At 40.4% G+C, this 19,813-nt stretch overlaps 1 protein-coding gene across 1 annotated transcript in view; it reads right to left on the bottom strand.

Annotated features, from left to right (window-relative positions):
- The window catches only part of man1a1 (mannosidase, alpha, class 1A, member 1), a 191,910-nt gene that overhangs the window by 90,811 nt on the left and 81,286 nt on the right, over positions 1 to 19,813 (bottom strand). Inside the window, exon 4 of the mRNA XM_088929712.1 lies at positions 6,536 to 6,616. Coding sequence (XP_088785838.1) covers positions 6,536 to 6,616 — 81 coding nt within the window. The remainder of the gene's footprint in view (positions 1 to 6,535; positions 6,617 to 19,813) is intronic.

Raw genomic sequence — 19,813 nt, 5'->3', positions numbered from 1 at the left:
TTGATGCCTGCTTCATGCCATTCATCAAATTTGTACAAACCCCCCAAATTATCCACTTTAAGTTCACATTTTATTTCTTCCAACAGTACAGACGAGATACAGACGCAGAGCAAGGTCCGTTCTCCCTGGCTGCATATCCTATTATTATGATGAACATAAAACTGCAAATGAGAGAAGTCCATTTTGCAAATTTAGTTTGCTTAGTTTTTTAGTAGTCAACGGATACGAGGTTCCCATCCAGCTGTTTTTTGAAAAGCTGTCAGTATCATCTTATCAGCTTCAATAACATACCGGGGCGCAGTACTGTCAATGGTCCATGACCCTCAACACCCTTTGTGTTAAAAGATTTCTCCTGTTGTCACTTTATAATGCACTTTTCCTTTGCTTCAATTTGTGTCACCGTCGCTTCTGAGGTGCACAGTGTCTTTGAGGACTTCGAATACAGGACTTAGGTGATTTTGTAGTTTTCTCCGCTGAGGGCTAAAAAGATTCAGCTCCTTTAGCCTGTCAGAGAAGGACGTTTCTTCAGCCCTAAGAACACACATGGCCACTCCTCTCTTTTAAATGACTCCAGAAAGGCAATATCATTTTTGTAACAGGGCGATCAGTTCCACACAATATTCTAATGAGATCTTTTAACCTCATTTGTGAAATGCTTTTTATTATTAAAAGCATCCTGAACCATAAATAGGCACAACCACAGCTGTTTAATTAAAAACTCTCTTAGGCAATAAAACACCCATGAATCTACTGTAAACTGTGGAGGTGACCTGGACCTAGGGGGTTTCTCCATGTGAGAACACTTCCAGTTAGGAGCAATCACATTCGTTTCATTTGGCAATCCCAGATTTAACTCAGCTGGTCATAAATAATGCTGGGCGTATTTGCTTTTGTATAATTCATTTGAATTTCCAATTAATGAACAAGTGTTGGAGAAACTCTTCATTTGGATTTATTCAGCTCTGCTTGATTAAAATTCGGTCCATGCTGTACATCAGTGTAACACGGTGATAAAAATTTCATCAAAAGGCCGAGACTGCTTTGAATGCCAGCCAAAGAGGTTTTCAAGCCTATACTGGGGCCTGCAGATAAGAATCGCACAGCTCGGTGCTTTAAAAAGTTACCTCCCCGTCACATGTCACACGTTATTGTCTCTCTTACCGCATGCAGTAAAAGCTAAGCCCTTTTCTTACACTCCCAGTGGTATCAGCTTATTCCCTAGCTTCACACTCCAGAGCTCTGAAGCACACATCAATTCACATCCTATATAGTGAAAATGAAAGTGTTTGAAGATTGCCTCTTCTTCTTTACACCAATTCAAGTGCAAAAAATACAGAAGCACAGAGAGAGCAGGACAGTCACACAAAGGGGTATCCATCAGGTTAAAACAAGACCAAAGATATGGAAAAAAAGACCTGAAGCAGTTTAAGACGTCTGTATCAAAACAGGAAAGAACACAGGGATTGTACCCTGGTAGAGACAGGTGAAATAGTCCCTTGCTGTGTGATGCCGATACCGGTTGCTGGTACGAAGTGCTGCTCTACTCACACAATCTCGCTGCTTTCCGTGTCTAATCTTGCAGTGCCTACGTTTGCCAATGGGCCAAATAATCCCTAAAACTGAGCCCGCAGAAGAATTCAGACGTGAAATAACACACACAAGCAGGAAGCCTCATCCAACTGTAATGCAAGTATTATTTTGCAGAAAAAATAAAAATCTAGGGTTGACCTCCTGTACATGCATTAGAATCTTGACACTCAGATCACAAATTAAGATATTGCAAACACCAAATTAAAGAACAGTTACATCTGGACTTCAAAATGTATAATTTAAACATGTCATTTTTGGATTTGTATATGGTGAAAAATAGTTATTGGGAAATCCCTGTTGCTGAGGCTCTGTGAGTAGCCTCTGCTCGGGAAGAGTTAAGTACAGGCCCACAGAAACATGTTATTCTTTACAGCTAACACCCACAACTGCAAAACTCCAGGGAAAAAAAGGGAGGAGAGGAAATTCTCTTAGCAACAGGAGTTAATGGAAGGACAGATATTTTGAAGAGAGCCCTATATCACTGCAGAGAACCCTCTTCATTAACATGTTTCTGAAGACTCTTTAATTCGACTCTGAGGTTTACCTGCTCACTGGGAACTGAATCCAGGAACATATTCAACTTGCAAACAACAAAGAATGAACTATAATGTATTTAAGGCGAAGGTGAAACTGAAGGGTTAATAACATGAACCCATTGCATTTAACACATTTTTGACAGAATTATGTTTAAATAGTCTCACAAAGCTGATATTTTGAAGTCAGAATGTTCTTTGGATATCTGTATTAACACATTTGGACAGATACTAAGTTGAACAATATTAGTAATAATATATTATTAATTAAAAACAATTATCATGTTAAGAAAACAATATCTTTCAAAATATACTTTAAATCACTCATTAAATCCATAATTTGAATCCCAAACTAGTGATCTACTGGCAAAACCTAAAAGACAGTCAAAAGAGCAATTTCTTTTAAATTGGCTTGGATTCACTTATACTGCTCCTTTCAATAACCGGAAAAAAAGTATTAGGTAAGGGACTCCCATCTCAGAACCTAAATAAAATTTGAAGTAGACAGTTGAACTAATGATGATTCCACTGCAATAATTACAAATGTTTGATAAACTGCAGCTATCAAAATGATATATGGTTTCATATAATCTCAATATAACCCTTGAGCAAGTGGGTAGAAGAAACTTCAATAACTTTCCATTTTTTATTAAACACGTCTCAAAGGAGAGTTGTGTAAGAACCCTGAATAATATCTTTACAAACAAGATTCCCTAATAACGATGTTCTTGTGAGTCCTGACAGACACATAATGGCATGTAAATGTATTGGTGTGATTAGAAGGGTATTGTAGTGCTCTCGGGTTCACGTGGGTATGTGCCCTCGCCTCTGCCGCCTCAGGTCGGCCCCCCACCATCGGGGACTCGACCCCGGGCCTCCGGCGTCACTCAACAGGGACCCAGCCTGTTGAGCCAAAGGGAAATCTCCCATCACCCCGACGGCTGCGGTCCCTGCTATTCACAGGGAAGGGCGGTGACGTCACCACGCTGGTAAGCCGGCTCGAACAACCAGCAATGGTGGCCGTATGCGTTACAGTATAAATGTACTGGGTATAAAAAAACAGGGTGAGCATGAGCTTACCAAAGCCCCATTTCTTGCTGCTAATTTCAGGAATATTTCCCATTACAACACAAACATTTATTCATTTATTACATGGCTACAGAAAAGACCCCACTCACCATTAGCATTAAAAGGTATTTCAAAACGTCCTAGTCCCCAAGTGGGCTTGTCTAGTGCATTACAAGTCCCAGTGGGTTTCTTTCCCCATGTGATTTATCTCTGTAATTACATGTTAACAATCATGTCTTAAACTACATAAGAATGTAGTTCTTAATTCTTAAAGTTCTGCTAATGCAACTGCATTTTGCAAATTACAACCTTTTCATTTAAGAATTAATTTCCAGTTCCAAAGCTTTATTAAATAAGTGTTATTATGGAATGCTTTCAACTGAACTAGAGAACGGCAAATGTTTCAAAGTTTTCTTCACTATCAGAGATGTGGGGACTCTTGTCTTTCTTGGGTTTTAGGTGCTGTAATAAAGGCCATGTGAATAATTGAAATCAGGCTTGTCAGAATGAATAAAATACAGAATATGAGCTGATAAGTAAAACCGCAAGTTTTTTTTTTCCCTCAAAATATTCTTTTCCTTCTGGAGATTTTTCTTCTTTGTCATTATACTAATCCACAACACCCTGAGATTTTCCCAGCATGAACCTTTTTCCATCTCTATGGTTCTTGTCAGAATATACATCAGCCTGGTTATGAAACTGCTAAGTAAATAAGAGCACAGAGAAGGGCACAGATTTCAGAAAATTTCTAAAACAAAGTCTGACTCTCAATCAAAATACTTTATCAATTTATTTTCCAGGTTCACAAACTGAAAGGTTTAATTGAACAAAACTGAAAAAATGAAGATAATCAATTATTTAAAAACAATACTGAAAACTGAATCATTCAGATTGTTTTAATTTTACACTACAATTTCTTTTTTATTCATAACTGCCTTCGGAAAAAGGGCGCCTATCCAAAAAGCCGAAGGCTGGGTAATCCATTCCAGGGGCTTATCTTCAAGGCAAGTCGTTAGAGCAGTAAATTAAAAAACCTATTAGGTTTAAGAAAAATATAGGGATGACGGAGCAAACCTACCATGGCTGAAAATAACCTCCATACTACCGAGATAGTTTTATAAAACTAAATAAGAACTATGAACACTAGAGAAATCACCAAATTGGCAGGTAGAAGAGGTTAATCTCCTCAGGGATTTACAAACCTCCCTCGTATTATTGCAGTTTTATTCCCCCTTAAGGACCTTTTCACACTCAAAAGTGCCAAAAAAATAAACTGCAGACATTGTATTTCCAATCTGCACTTGCAAGGCTTTTAAATTTTGCATTGCAAAAATTTTAATTACTCCGTAACGCATACGGCAAGTTCATCCTACACACTGTACATGCACATTTCATGCCTGTGTCATGTTTATTAAGCACTGGAATGGGAACGACTAAGACTTTGACACCGACTCCACCAGCATGCATAATCCAATTCCTAAACCCATAGAGAATGTTGTAAAGCCTGGCACCACTGTGTCCAATCCAGTCACTCTCAGCTCTCTATCCTCCTGCTACTCAACAACTGAAGAATGACTTTTGTCTTCTTGTCTGTGTGCTTTGGCATGGGCTGCAGGTAGGGGGCTAGGCTGCCAGTACTGGAGTCCGTGGCACAGGCTGCAGGTAGGGGGCTAGGCTGCCAGTACTGGAGTCTGTGGCACGGGCTGCAGGTAGGGGGCTAGGCTGCCAGTACTGGAGTCTGTGGCACGGGCTGCAGGTAGGGGGCTAGGCTGCCAGTACTGGAGTCTGTGGCACGGGCTGCAGGTAGGGGGCTAGGCTGCCAGTACTGGAGTCTGAAACCATTCATTCATCTGCTGAGGAGGCAGCGCATCATCACACACTCAGCTGGACCTAACCATCACGACTGGACCTGGGAAAGGCGAGGCTCTCTTCCATGAAGGAAGCAGGAAGCTGTGCTTGTCCTGTCCCCAAATTCCGGCTTTCATACAGCCATTTCTCACAAAGACACGCTCATTCCAATATAATACTCTACACTCACCTTAAAAACACATATCTGAGGTATCTAACTTGCACAGGTTAGCAGAAAGAGGAAAACATATCAGTTTTTACTCTGCTGCTGCTTTTTTCAAATGACCGGGATTTGACGAGGACTGGTGTCACTCTAACACCAACAGTGTGAAGGTGGGGGGGTGGGGCTGCGTAGTAAATCATGATGGCTGACACACGAGACCTCTGACACACTGGCTCCTGTGTGCGCCTAGATGGCGGCTCATATCCTAGTCTCACAACCCATTTCATCACAAAAACAGCACATGTTCACCTCCCAGCTTGTTGTGCTTAGTGGGTCATGAATTGACTGGTGCAGCAAAGATTCTCATGCAAACTATTCCCTTTTAGGCGCCGTTGGGATAACGAGCTCCAGACCTGCCACGACCATGCTGTCAACATGACGACATGGGGCTCCTGCTTGAATTACAATGGCCACCTGAGCACCGATCAGCTTAAAACATGCCAAGTTTCATCTCGCCCAGATGTGCTTCAGAACTGCACCTCAAAAGTTGCAGTGATACTTTGTGTCCTCATAGTAGATCTTCACCTGCTTAGGGAAATGAGCTCCATAACTATCTGCTTTGTTATCTGCTCTTCAAAAATGTGTTAAGCAAATGAACTCTGAACTTGGCAGGTATCTCTCTCTTGACAACAGAATTATAATACAACAAAACAGAGCTCTTATAGAACACATGCTAGCTGCCTGACTTCAATGTCCACCCCACAGTGCAGCAGCACTTCTTCTGCAGACGATGGGACATCACCCGCTCAGGAACCGGAAAGCCAACAAACTGCAAACCTGGTATGTATCATACTTTTTTCCCATAAGTTATTTGGAAAACACGGATCGGATTAACAGATGATTTAACAACTGATTATTTTTGTTGTACCTGTCCGGTTCGGAATCACCGATCGTACATCACAGCCTGCAACCCCTACGACGCACACAGGGTAATGAATGGAGAAGGGGGCAGACATCTCTGACCCAGCCACCTCGAAGACATTCATCTGTTAAAGTGGCGCAGGAAACACAGGTCCGTCCTGCAGGTGCAGTACCGACGGCTGGGGAGGCACATGGCTGCAAGCACCCCGCAGGCCACAGGGGGCGCTGTGACATGGAGCGCGGCGGCAGCCCTGGCTGACATGCACTGCACAACCTCTCTGGAGGCCAAGGCTGGTGCTGTGCTGTAACTGTGTTGTTTGAGCAATGTCCTGGTGGCTCCGGTGTTTACAGTACATACGTGCACGGTCTAAACATGCGAATGCCTGAGTGTGAGTCATGACCATGTACATACCTCTTTGCCTGAGAGATAATAGGCTGACAGCAGTCCACCAACAAACCGGATGTTCACTTCGAAGACGGAGACTTCAGCATTCTGAGGGAGACAAAAAGACAAAAACACAAAGTGGATTTATTGTGTGCTTACAGGAAAGTACTCCAGAGAGCAAGTCAACTGCAGGAACCATACAACGAAGCACTTGAAATGTGAAAGAGTACTTTACACTGTTGATGTTTAGGTTCAGTTTTGAATATATAAACATATAGCTATATTAACTAAAAGTAATAATATACTTAGAAATTAGCGTTATTTCAAAAACTGTTGGTTATGTAAAATTATTTTCCAGCACTGACGCATATTTTTACCAGTATTAAAGGACATTTCCAGTCAAGGAAATTCCCGGAAACTACCGACATTTCGATCAGAAACCTGCCGTGGAATGGTAGAGCTATATGTCATGGTTTCCTTTATACGCCAATGAAGAGACTTCACAAGACTCCCAAGACTAGGGTTTTGCCCAAGCAGATTCTGAATACATTACAAAATGACTAAATGAAAATGTTCCCCTGCCACCAGACGAGCACAGTAAATCTTATTCATATGGAATTTGTTTTAAATTTCATTTGAATAAAAGTTGTTAAACACTAAACTCTTTTTTTAAGAACACAATAAAGGAGCACTGACAATTTAATTTTCTTTGTGTACTGAAGAAAACCATCACGGTTTAATTTTTTAAACATACCAGTTTATCTCATTCTTCACAACTTTGCCAAACAACCTGAGCATAAAGCAGATAAAAAAGGCCACCAACTTTAATCGATAGGGTCTTCTATAACTAATTATACCCTCAAGGAAGAAGCAAAAGCCACAAATTAATGTACTCTTTTATACATTACCAAATGTTTATATGTAAATTTGCATCTCTACATTTATTATGCTGTAAGAACAGGTAGTAATGATATGTGAATGAGATGTATAACAGTTTGCATTTCTTTTTACTTGGTAAGCAAACACTTATTCCCAGAGAGCTAGAAATAAACCTGCATTGAAACCAATTTAATCCTGGGAACCAGGGAATCATTTGTACTTATACTTATGATTTTACGGTAATTGTTGGCTCTGCAGTTGATTTTAATGTTCACAATACACCAAAACAAAAGGAGTAAAATTTATAGCAACCAAATGTACGAAGACATTTAGAAACGCAAAATGTACAAGAAACTGATGTCACAGCAAACATTATCTGGGAACCAGTTTCTGACAGGGTAGTTCGAAGGTCGCAAGTGGTCACGTGTTGCATCTAAGCCTAAGTCCTGCACAGGTCATCGGCTCCCCTGTGCAGAGCTCCTGCCCGATCAGCACTCTCAGACTGATGACATGTTTCCCTAACTTATCCCCACTGGGTTAAGGTGTAGCAGCAGGGCAGTACGCACTGATCCACGACAGAAGCAGAGCGTCTGGAGGGGCCATACTGCGTGGGGACAAACACTGTCATTTTGAAAAGTTAAGGGATTACGGTAGAGGCTGTTATTACAGCAACAAAAGAAAGAGCACACATCTTAAAATACTCCAAGCAAAAGTCTTGTGCAATGAGATGTTAAAACAACAACAAGCTGCATGAAAACCACCATTAATGGTGACCCACAGCACTCAGCAGCAGTCATTAAAATAGGTGGCCCCCATGGAGAGTTTCATCTCACCTGTGCACCCTTGCTGTACCACTGGCAAACGAAACAGAACTTGAAAGAGTCAGAATGTACCACACTTAACCAGTATTCAGGAGTCCGAAGATCATCTTACTAAGGTGTCAGTAAACACATCATTGAAAACGCTGCCTTTTGCAACACAGTTCCGTCACTGATTTTCAGTGGGATTCTATCCTGCGTCCATCAAACTACACATTACAACCAGGCCGTTACTGGTAGAAAACCAGAAGGAGGAACTGTGGTGTGCAAGGGGAGTGGGCGAGGCTGGGTTACTGTGAGCAGCGGTGTTGTAGTATAGCAAGACATTTCATAATATGCGTCTTGACAGCTTCATCTTTCTTCTTATAATCAAGATCCGCAGGATTCCAAAAAATCCCTTGACTAGAAATAATTTCTGTGATGAACACTTTGCACAAGCTTTGGTTCGAATGCTGTTCCTTTCCTCTTACTCTACTATCCCTGAGAGAAAGGCTCTTCTTCAGAAGCAGAACGTTACTGTTACCCAGTTAAGTATGAGTTTACTCTGGCAGGAGGTGACACACCAGGGGGCAGGGTTTGCTTAACAGGTTCTGCAAACAAGTAGAGGCACATAAACAGAACAGCCCAGCTCAGCATTGAGCTCAAGCTGACTTCTTCAAGCCCTCTCTATCACGAAACAGGCAGCTAGGCTGCTTACCGGCTTCAGCTCTCTCCGGTGAAGTCTGGTTTGCACACAGTGGATCTGCCCTCTATCTGACAAAATTAGACCAATACAGCTGGAAGCCTATGATCCCTGGTTTTTAAATAATAATAATAATATTAACAACAATAATAATAATAATTACAATTTTACACAGCAAGTTTAAATATAATTTATCAAAGTGCTTGATGCAGCAAGGAGAAGAGTTAACGAGTTTAACAATTAAGAACAAGGGTTTAGAATACAGAAGAAGACGCGAGAGGCAGACATAAAATGGATTAGGTAAGGAAGGTTTCGAATCTGGATTTGAAAGTGCTCAGGCATGCTGACTCTCGGATATCCTCAGGGATATGTTAATGTTTCTTTATTAACCCTATACAATTTCTTGCATTAGGAATTCGTCTTTTCGCATACCCCAGCTTTTCTCCATGAGACACAGACACATAGACAAGGAGAGAGAAGCTTGGGGTCAGAGCGCAGGGTCAGCCATTATACGGCGCCCCTGGAGCAGTTGGGGTTTAGGGCCTTGCTCAGGGGCCCAACGGAGTAGGATTCCTCTGCCGGCTGCGGGATTTGAACCGGCAACCTTCCAGGCACAGGCGCAGATCCTTAGCCACAGAGCTACCGCTCCGCCCCCGGATATAATGGAGAGGAGACAGTAGACAGGGTGTGGAACACAGTAGGAAACACAGGACCAGTTAAATAAAAGCCCTTCTAAAAAAGGTAGTGTTGAGTTCAGATTCGAATACACTCAGGTAAAGTGACTCTCCGATATCCTTGGGGAGAGATTTCCCAAGCTCTGGGGAGCAGCAGGAGAATCACTGTCACCTCCTGTATGCAGGCTGGCTTGGAGACTAGAATCAGACAGACACAGATTGCAAGGAGGGGAGGAGGACAATAGTCAAGCAGGGAGCTGCGGCAGCGTGCGCAGGCTGCAAAGGAACAAGTAAAGGTTTATTCTTGCTGAGAAGAGAAGAGACAATGTTTCGGCTGTGGAGCCTTCTTCAGGTGCAGATAGCAATCATACAGGTACTGAGGTGCAAAACCTTACAGGTGAGCAGGAGGATTTTGAAGTTGACACCAAACCAGTGAAAAATTGTCTACTGACCAAATGTCTGTCCTTATTCCTTCCTTATTCATGTGGATGTAGTTCAGACAAGTGCCTCCATTTTCTCTGAACCTACTGCCCTCTTATAGGGATAAGTTCACTTATTTAACACTTGTTAAACGTTCTACATATAGAAAACTCGCAGCACTAATGACTGACAGAGCTGAAAGATTCACACGCAAACATACAGTCTTGTCAGGGAATCATATATAGACATGGATATTATTGAATAACAAATACTGCAAGTCTTTTACAATTTAAATTAAAGGGCATTTTGTTTAATTAAATTATAGACTTGGGTGACCACGTGACAACTTGTCAACAAAAACAATTACTTTTGTGACTGAGTGACAATCTAGACATAGTTCTATAATACAGATGTATAATATAGCTCAGCAATCTGCGAACTAGTGGATCTTAATTAGCTGTTTTCAATACAGAAGCTGATCTTGATTTAGTTTGCTTCATTTCAGTTCTCAGTTTGGGGAGGGGGGGCTAAATTTTCTGAGATTGTAAAAGAAAATATTTTTTTTCTGGCTCCAATGTCTTGGTATAAAGTTTCTCTGCCTTTTTTCAATATATGAAACAGATCCCTCTAATGCTAAAACGTCACTGGGACATTACTGGAAATAATTTGCTTTGCATTGAAGTGCTTTTTTGAAAAGGAAGAGATTGCTTCCCACACATTACAGCAAGGCCTCGTGTTGCAAAACCTCCCATATCAAATTATCTATGCTCAGAATGAAGACGAGATGAAAACATGAAGTGTTAGTTTTCAACAGAGCTTATTCCCACAGGCTCTGCAAACTGAGAGATCGTCCCCATGCTGATCTGTGCATAAATTGGAACACAATGAGTATCTCATCAACAGTATTTACGCCTTTGAATCAAACACTCTGTAGGCCTAATGTTAATAGACCATTGAGTAATACTGTAGCAAACAATTACCTAATTGAGAGATATATATATATAGGATAAGAATCCTTGAGAAGACTCAAATAATTTAGCACAGTATCGTATCGGTGTTCATGCAACATTTACAAAACTAATTACACTACAATATAATACAGTGCTCATTTACACAGCTCGCAAGGACATTGATGCGCTGTACATGTTTCATAGTGACTTCTGACCAATGCCCTCTTCTATCAGCAGCCCCCTCACGCGGCGTCCGAGGACACGGCCCCCTCACGCGGCGTCCGAGGACACGGCCCCCTCACGCGGCCCCCTTGGTCTGCCGCACGTGCGAGCTGCCGGCCTGAATGCGTCCGTTTTACATCTCTCAACCCCCGAGTGACAAACTGGTGACAGCACAGCGCTGCTGCAGTCCCAACACTGTGAGCACCGAAAATTAGTTACAATTCAAGCCTGTTTTCATTGCAGTGGTTTATTGTTCCAGTCCCTATGTGTATCACCTTTCAAGTGCATGATGTCTTAATGTTTACTGAGCGACTATAAAGGGGGTGATGGTAAGGAGATATAGGGTGGAGATCGAATTTGCCTAAAGTGAATTCAAAGACAGATCCTTCTGTGAATCATCAGTCAAGCCAATAAATCTCTTTAAATCTCATTTTTAATTCTGGTACTATCAGTAAACAAGTCAGATTTGTCAAGGACACTAACGCAGGAGGATTAGCAAATTCTGCAGAATCTCCCAAGGAAATTCAAAACAGACTTGGGCAAATTCAAGATGGGACAAATAGCTGGCAGAAGGCAGTTCATCTAGACAAGAGCAGGTAGAAGAAAGTGTAAATATGAGATGGGACACACTGAGCATGTACTGCAGCAGCCATCTACAGCATGAACAGGACTTGGGTGTTTATGTTGACAAATCATTTTCATTTTCTACACATTGTAGGGAAGCAATAAAAATTCAATCTAAATGGAAGGATAGTAAAAAAGCATTGAAAAATATGAAGGTTAAAATTGTGCAGTGCACCATTAAGACCTCATTTAGAATACTGTATGCAGAAATACAGAAAGATATTGCTGCTCAGAATCTCTCCCGACAAGAGAAAACAAGTGTATGTTGGGTCTCTGCACCGGAAGGACACAAGAACAGAATCTTCTCAGCCTTGAGCAGAAAGACTAAGAGAGGACCTGATTCCAGCCCTCAAAGTAACAGGCAAAGTTAATCTGATGGGCCTCTCCAGAACTGACAGGGAAACTCAGAGAGAGGGCAACTGAGTCTGGAAACGAGAAGCACCTTTTTTACACAGAGGGGCGTGGAACAAGCTGCCCAGCCATGCTGCAGAAGCCAAACCCCTGGCTTCTTTCAAGAAACAGCTGAACAATCTGCTACAAGCAGCTCAACAGGCCTGATGGGATGAACAGCCTCCTCTTGTTTGAAACCCTTCGTGTGCAAGAGGCAGCATATGGTCAACTGCACGAGGAGTCTAACAAACAGACTCTTGCCCCCTGGTGCTGGAGGACATCACCCTGCAGGCTTGCTGAAAGCAACATTTGCTCAGCACATCAGACAGAATTCTCCTCCCTCCTGAATTTTATTTAAAATATGTAGAGCCATCAAGAAGGTTGGTATTAATAATGGACAAACGTTGCCTAGTGAGAGTAAGAGCTACATATTTTCTGTTTTTTTAAAACTCATTCGGATTTATTCATCTTGAGTTTTTAACAGGTTTAAACAGCTTTGTTTGAAGGACAAGCACCCTTCCCTGAAATCCGTGAGACATTGAGAACAGCATGTAACCCCTCCCACCACGGCAGTCTCTTCCTGAGACTCCTCTTTCACTCCAGGGCAAAGGTCGAGCTGCAGCTTGCAACGGACAAGGCTACAGGCTTCTCTTTGCCCTTCATGTGCTGCAAAATCCACCCTGTCAGCAATAAGTCATTTCTGTCATCTTAAATTAAAAAACAAAATAACTCTGGGCCCCTCTGACTCTTAACGTAATGGCCTCACTGTATTCAAGCTCTATTTTTCATGGCAGGACATACTGCAGGGCAAGTTTTCCGTGTTTATGGACGAATGGGGTATCAACATTAAGCTGTAAATTATACTGTAAACACAGTGCCCTGCAGATTCCTTCATATTCCCAGACCAAATAGGAACAGAAAACATTAGACAACAAAGATTTGCAGATTGACTAATGTGATCTGCAATCTGAATAGAGCATAGAGTAAAGTCATATTTTTCATATACATTTTAAGTTCAGTAAAATGTGCCGATTTGGATTTTTGCTTTGGATCATTTTCATGCTGGAATAGCCGTTTTCAATCAAGCTTGAACTTCTTGGCCATAATGTCTTGGTGCTTGTCTTGTTGGACTTCATGGTTCTCTCTAAATTAACAACAGTTCCAGGACTCTTAGATGCAAAAACAACCCCAAACCATAACTGACCTCCTGCCATATTTTACAGTGGGCATGAGAGTTTTTTTAACATGAGCCCTGTTGACAATGTCAAATTATTTTTTTGAAAATTTGTATCCTGAAGCAACATGTATGTGTGAGAGATTTTCATTTGTTGCTTTTGGATTTATGCTTGCCTTCTAAACTACTTGTCCTACAGCCTGTGGTGGAAAAATAAACTAGTGCCACTATTCCAGAAGAGTTTAATTTCTCAAAGGGGAAAGTGGAAAACACAGCTTGTTGTGGATTCTTTTACAGCCATCCCTCAACCCTCCTAGCGGAGGTAAATGACCATCTGCTTGCAGTCTTCAGAGCGCTGATGATGCAAACTGCTATCTGTCTTCTCTGTGTATACTTGTAGTCCCAGGGGAAAAGGGAGACCTTCGGAGGACAATATAGCTTTGGAGGCTTTCACTGTACTTTCACGAAGCAGAATGTTATAGTAAGATTTTTTTTTCTGGATGTTATTTATAGGAGTACTTAAAAGATGTGAATGAATGTGACCCTCGTGTGTCATGACAAATATTACTTTGTATTGTTCAATGCTATTATATTTACAGTGTAACACTTAAAGAATTTGTTTTAATCAAGACACATAATACAATCCATAACTTAATGTGTTATAACATGTTTTTTGTTCCTATTTCATCTAGAATCTGAATGAACCTGGAGAACAATGTAAATATGTTGGTTACTTTTATAATGACTCCTAAAAAAACACTGGCAGGCCAACCTTACAGCTGAAAGAATCAGATGTGCATAGAAAAAATTCCCAGTACATACATAAATAGGTGCAAGACAAAAAAAAATCACAGATTTATAACCACATTATTACACTGAAATTAAATCTCTTATATATAAAAAATAAAAGCTGTCCTAATAATTTAACAACAAAAACTTGTCTCAGTATGTTTTCAGTGATTAACGCTACAATACAGTATTGTTAAATGTAGTAATAATTGCTGGTTCTCTACATCTTATAACTGTAATAGTAAATTTTGTATTTGGTGCTCACATCAACAAATTACAGCAACCACCTTCTATTCAACATTCTACCTTGTCTCTATTTGTAACCCTTGAAAGGCGAGCAACAGTAGAAACATTAAATCGTACATTTTTTAAAAGGCTTAAGACCTACATATGTTTACATAAAGTTAGAGAAATGTAGTATCATAAAAAGCAGTACAAATGCTAAAGCTACAAGAGAGTTTCAGACTTATATCCTACCTAACATTTAATAAATGCTTCCATTTTAATGCCACACTACACAAATCAATAATGTTTGTTTAAATTGTATTTTAAAGGTGAGTATGAGTGTGAAATTATAATCTGACACAAATGGACTCAATAACCTAATCAAACCCCTTGCTTTTATGTATAGGTTTATGTAGAGGTTTATGTATAAGATATGGAGATAAATGAATTAGTACACCATTAAGCAGAAGCTTTGTTATCTACAATGCAGAAGACATAATTCAGAAGTGATGATCTTGAAGCAGTTATACTCTGAAAGAAGAAATATTACAGCAATTCAGAACACAGAAAAAACAACTCAAAGTACATCTTTGGAGATGTAATACAGCCAATTCAGAAGTTGCAGGTTACAATTACTGTACTGAATAAACAGTAATAAAATATTATTGCTGAATAAAGCAAGAACTTATGTAACATGTATATTCAGCACTGTGGCTGTTTTATGTAAATTAGACAATGAAAAGAAATGCTTTGCATCACATGGCTTTCAAATGATTACTCCTACCATTTTTCCATGCTTACTCTCCACCAGGCTCAGAGGGCTTTTTCAGTCCACAGAGCATCTAAAACAGAGATAATGGCAACGGGCTCTTGGAATCAATCAGAAACTCATATTTGAAGAAAACCAACAAGGTATCTTATCATGTGAGGAATACCACCATACTCAGAGGCACGGTTTCTACTGCTAATGAAGAAAAACAAGGCTTTTAATAATCTAGGACTAAAAGCTGTAATGCTTTGTTCTCTGTAGTTGATTAGCATAGAAGCTGCCACAGCAAATATATATTACTGCAAAGGTACAACTGAGGGTTAATGCCACACTCAGAAGTTGAGGAAACATAACATTTCAGGTGTTGAGACTTTTATTAGGTGTAAATGTGAGAGAGGACAGTCGCAGAGGGTATAACGCCCAGAAGGACAAAGGACAGGGCAGGTGAGAAAGTGTCCAAATGAATTCAGAGTTGGGGTAGTGAAAACCGGAAATCTGTAAAAGAAAGGAGAGTTTAAAAAAAGAAATGCGTCTAAAACTGTGAGAGGGGGGAAAGTGTGCTCCAAGTTTAACAATACAATTTGGCTTCTGATGTTTTTCTGGAGAAGATTCCTGAAATCCTTGTAGAAGGAAGTAGACGAAAAAGGTCAGGAAAATCATTGCCACGAGAGATCAAATGCAGAACTATCAGTCTGGTGAGCTCTTCGTTGCTCACTGGTCTGACATGCTCCCTGAAACAGCTGGCCGATCAGCCTCCTGTCTCTGATATGTAAATGGTTTCTGAAACACTGCAAGAGGTGTGATAAATAGATTACTGGGTACGCATGATGTTCTCAGGGTGATTTAGAAATAGCCCAAGCAGCTGATGCAGCAGCTTCTTGTGTAGCAGGAGGTGTCTAGTATGGACGGCGGCTGTGGGAAGTTTAGGGAACCGTGAGCAAGGTGTGCAGGTGAGGTGGGTGGTGATATAAAACAACAGGAAGAAAGATCCTGTTGAGGTGTCATCCTGTAAAATGGAGTAGCTTTCTCTGAAGATCCTGGGAAGAGAAAGGGCGTCAGGGTAGGGGGGAAGCACTAGTAGAGTAAGCTTCTGGTTCTCGGTCGCCACGCAAATGATGTTGTGAGGGTTTTTAGCTTGGCTGAGGTCAGTAGAGATAAAAAAGAGTGCACTGGACTTGGAAGTTCGTGTCATTACTGTATAACCCACGAAGTCTGAGGAACTGTCTGAAAGGGAGAAAGTGTATACGCCAGTGGGTGTGTAACACAGAAGCAGATAGTCCTGGGTAGCCGATGGAGAGGATTAGAGTGACTGTTGGTGAAATTATACAGGCATTGCTATATATTATGGTGCGAGAAGCATTTTTCTTCCCAGACGACGAGAGGTGTTTTGACTGTGTAATTTGGTCCCATCCTAGGATAACTAATATACTGCCGCACCTAAAATGAGAGGTAAGAGAACACAAGCGGAATCTTAACAGACGCATCAAGAGGGCCATGCTGCAATGGGCTCATGAAGGACACCAGAACCTGTGGTTTAACACCTCCAGTTATGTGAAACCCATGTATTTGGCTAATCCTGTCTTTGTATAACAATGTTTAAATCTGTATCTCAGATAAATTAACAAGAGCAGTGGTCCCAATGCTGATCCCTGAGGCACTCCACAGATTACATCACCCCAATCTGAGCCTTCATTGGCTGTCTGTACTTTTCTATCCAATAAGGATGGATGCACATACTTCTTTCAACGCTCACTTCTGATTAGATATTAAATAATGTGCTCTGTTGATTTCTATTACTGTTTTTGCTTATTCAAAGCATTTTTTTAAATGTCCTTGTATCCCACCGGCATATTGATAATCCTCTAGTTACAATAAGGGCCTGGTGTTTTTCTTAACCATGTTGTGACCTTCAGGCACTTTAATACCAGTAATAAATAGGTAACGAGCAATTGAAATGTGATTAATGATAAAATCCAAAAGTAAACATGATGTGGCTATTGGTGCAATAAACTGATACAGAAAAGCATAAAAAAATAATTTATAACTGCATCTCAACTCAAAAGTTAACAAAGTGACACTTAATATCACAAAAATGATATTGACATTGGTGAAAGGGAGGTGTCTGTAAAAAAAAAAGTTATGTTAAAGAAAGTTTGGAAATGGTGGCATGCTGTAATGCATGATTTCACAGAGGCATTGGTGTGTGTTAATATTTCCCTGGAAAAACGCTGACCAGTCTAAGATATGTGCATTTCTCAACAAATTAAACAACCGATCAAAATGTCTGGCAGTTTGTATTCCAAATCATAAATGCACACATTTAATTCAACCAGCTCACAAAATCTCAAGGCACTCAGGTAATTCAACCTAAAACAAGTGTGCAGTTTGGTTGTGGATGCCCTTCTGTGAGATTCTACTCCAGATGATGAATTTATTCCTTTGATAATGAAACTCAATTCCAAAGCGGATAAGTACAAGCACTATGCAAAAGAAAACAGCATGCGAATACGTCTGAAAAAGTATTTCCCAACTTAACAGAAAAAGCTAAGCAATACTTGTTACCAATTCTGCAGAAACAGTAAACTAAGTATTTCTTCATATGGACAGATTTTCACACTGCAAAGTCAGTTCAGGAAAAAAAGATCAGGTAAACTAATTGGACAGGAAGATATAACACTGGAGGCTTTCTTTCACCGAACTGTAAGTAGAAATTGTTTTCTTTGTGCCACTGCCTTTTCTTGTTTCGCTAAAGTTTTTATATACTGTAGGCTGCTGGAGCTTAATTGTGTTACTGCCCTCAATTACTGGTTTCAGTATTTTTTTGGTCCTACAAACAAAGCAAATCTATCCTTCTGACACTTTCCATGCTCTTGATGATTGTTTGAATTTGTTGCCACATCACTCACTACTGAGTAAAGTGTGTGATGAACTGTTATGCGTGAATAAGTGCCAGTAGCCATATACACTGCTACATACATCTACACACTTAAGAGTGCAAGTTGTCATAATTTAATTATCTCAATTAGTCATTTAAGTACTGCAATGGCATGAGTAGTACTTGTTTCCATAACCTTACTTGTAATTGAAGTAAAATGTCTTGGTCTACACTTACTTCAGTCTGATTACCTTTTTTTTAATACATGGGCACATTTTTTAACATCAGCATTTTACCAGTCAATAGGTTTTACTCCAATCCTAAATGACTATGTGTTTTGTTAACAGCCTATGAATTATACCTTTTTACTTAAGCAAATTTAACAGAATACCATTAGGTCAGACTATTTTTTGTACCTTAAATTCTAATACCTGCAACACTTCTGCCTCTTCCTTGCTAATTTCTTTAATATAGAACTTTTGTTTTTGTTTAGCCTGAGGAATATTCTTTAATACTTCACCCATATCACTTTTGTCATTTTAAAGTTTACTGTTTTCCTCTATCAGATACTTTACTTCACCTTTTGCTGTTCTCTTATAGCTTTAAAGCTGAAAAAACACTGAGGTGATGTGAGTAGAAAATGAAGTTGGCTGTATTTGACCTTAGAGTAAAGCTGCAGGATCCATTACCTGAGTATTTACATTCAATTTGTGTGCCACGCAAAGAAAATGAGAATCTGTACCAAAACAACTGATACAGCAGATCCCACACATCAAACTGAGGAGTGCATCTGATCAAGACCAGTTAGGAAGTACTTCGTTTGGCACTGTTATTGCATGAAGGCCAAAGTGTTCTTCACATTCATCACTGAAACCTTGAGAAACAGGAATCAGAAGAATTCAAGGTGCTTAGTGCAGGTGAAGACCTTGTGTAAGGTACGAAAAAAGAAAAGAAAGACACAAATAACACATTGTGTTTGGCCTATATTACTTTTTTCACATCACCACTGCGATGGTACGTACTGTCTGTAAGAATCCTTGTGGTCAAAACAACTCAGAGGCATAAAACAGCAGACTTCGAGAACAACATGCAGGGAACAAGATACACAAACTTGCAAAAACAAATAACTGCAGACACAGTTATTGATAACCTATACATAAATACTGTACTGTATAGAAGACCCTTCAGAAATTTAAGCAAAAATTTTAAATTGGGTCTTCTAAGTTTAATAAACTCCTACTCACCATACGAAGTGAAAGACTATGTTCCGTTGAGTTCATTTAAAACTAATTTAAAAATGGTGCCAAAGCTCAAGCCAGTGACTGTGTAGTTGTCTGATAATGACATCCTTTGAAACCAGTGAGAATAAACAGGTTTATTCCATGTTGAAAAGAGAAGAGAGAAAACGCAACGTTGCGGCCATGAGAGCCTTCTTCAGGTTCTTTCAGCCTACGCATGCTGACGCGGCTACCCACCTGAACTATCTTCCTTTTATTGCTAACAATAACAGTTCCTTACTCTTATATAGCACTTTTCTGGACACTCCACTCAAAGCGCCTTACAGGTAATGGGGACTCCCCTCCACCACCACCAGTGTGCAGCCCCACCTGGATATTAACCTCATCAGAACCTTCAACTCCAAACCCTACCAGTGCCTCACTGTAGTTAATGACAAGAACCTATCATCTTTTACAGAAGAAACACACACTACCAACGCACCCACTACCGCCGCCAATCCCGATCTTGTTGATGAGCGATCTCTTCTCGGCAAAGGCTTCAGTTTTGTACCAGCTCCCATGACGCTGGACACCCCC

Source organism: Atractosteus spatula, chromosome 2 (assembly GCF_055471065.1).
Source record: "Atractosteus spatula isolate fAtrSpa1 chromosome 2, fAtrSpa1.hap1, whole genome shotgun sequence".
Lineage (NCBI taxonomy): Eukaryota > Metazoa > Chordata > Actinopteri > Semionotiformes > Lepisosteidae > Atractosteus > Atractosteus spatula.
The sequence above is the reverse complement of the archived record's forward strand: the minus strand, read 5'-3'. Positions and strand labels throughout refer to the sequence as shown.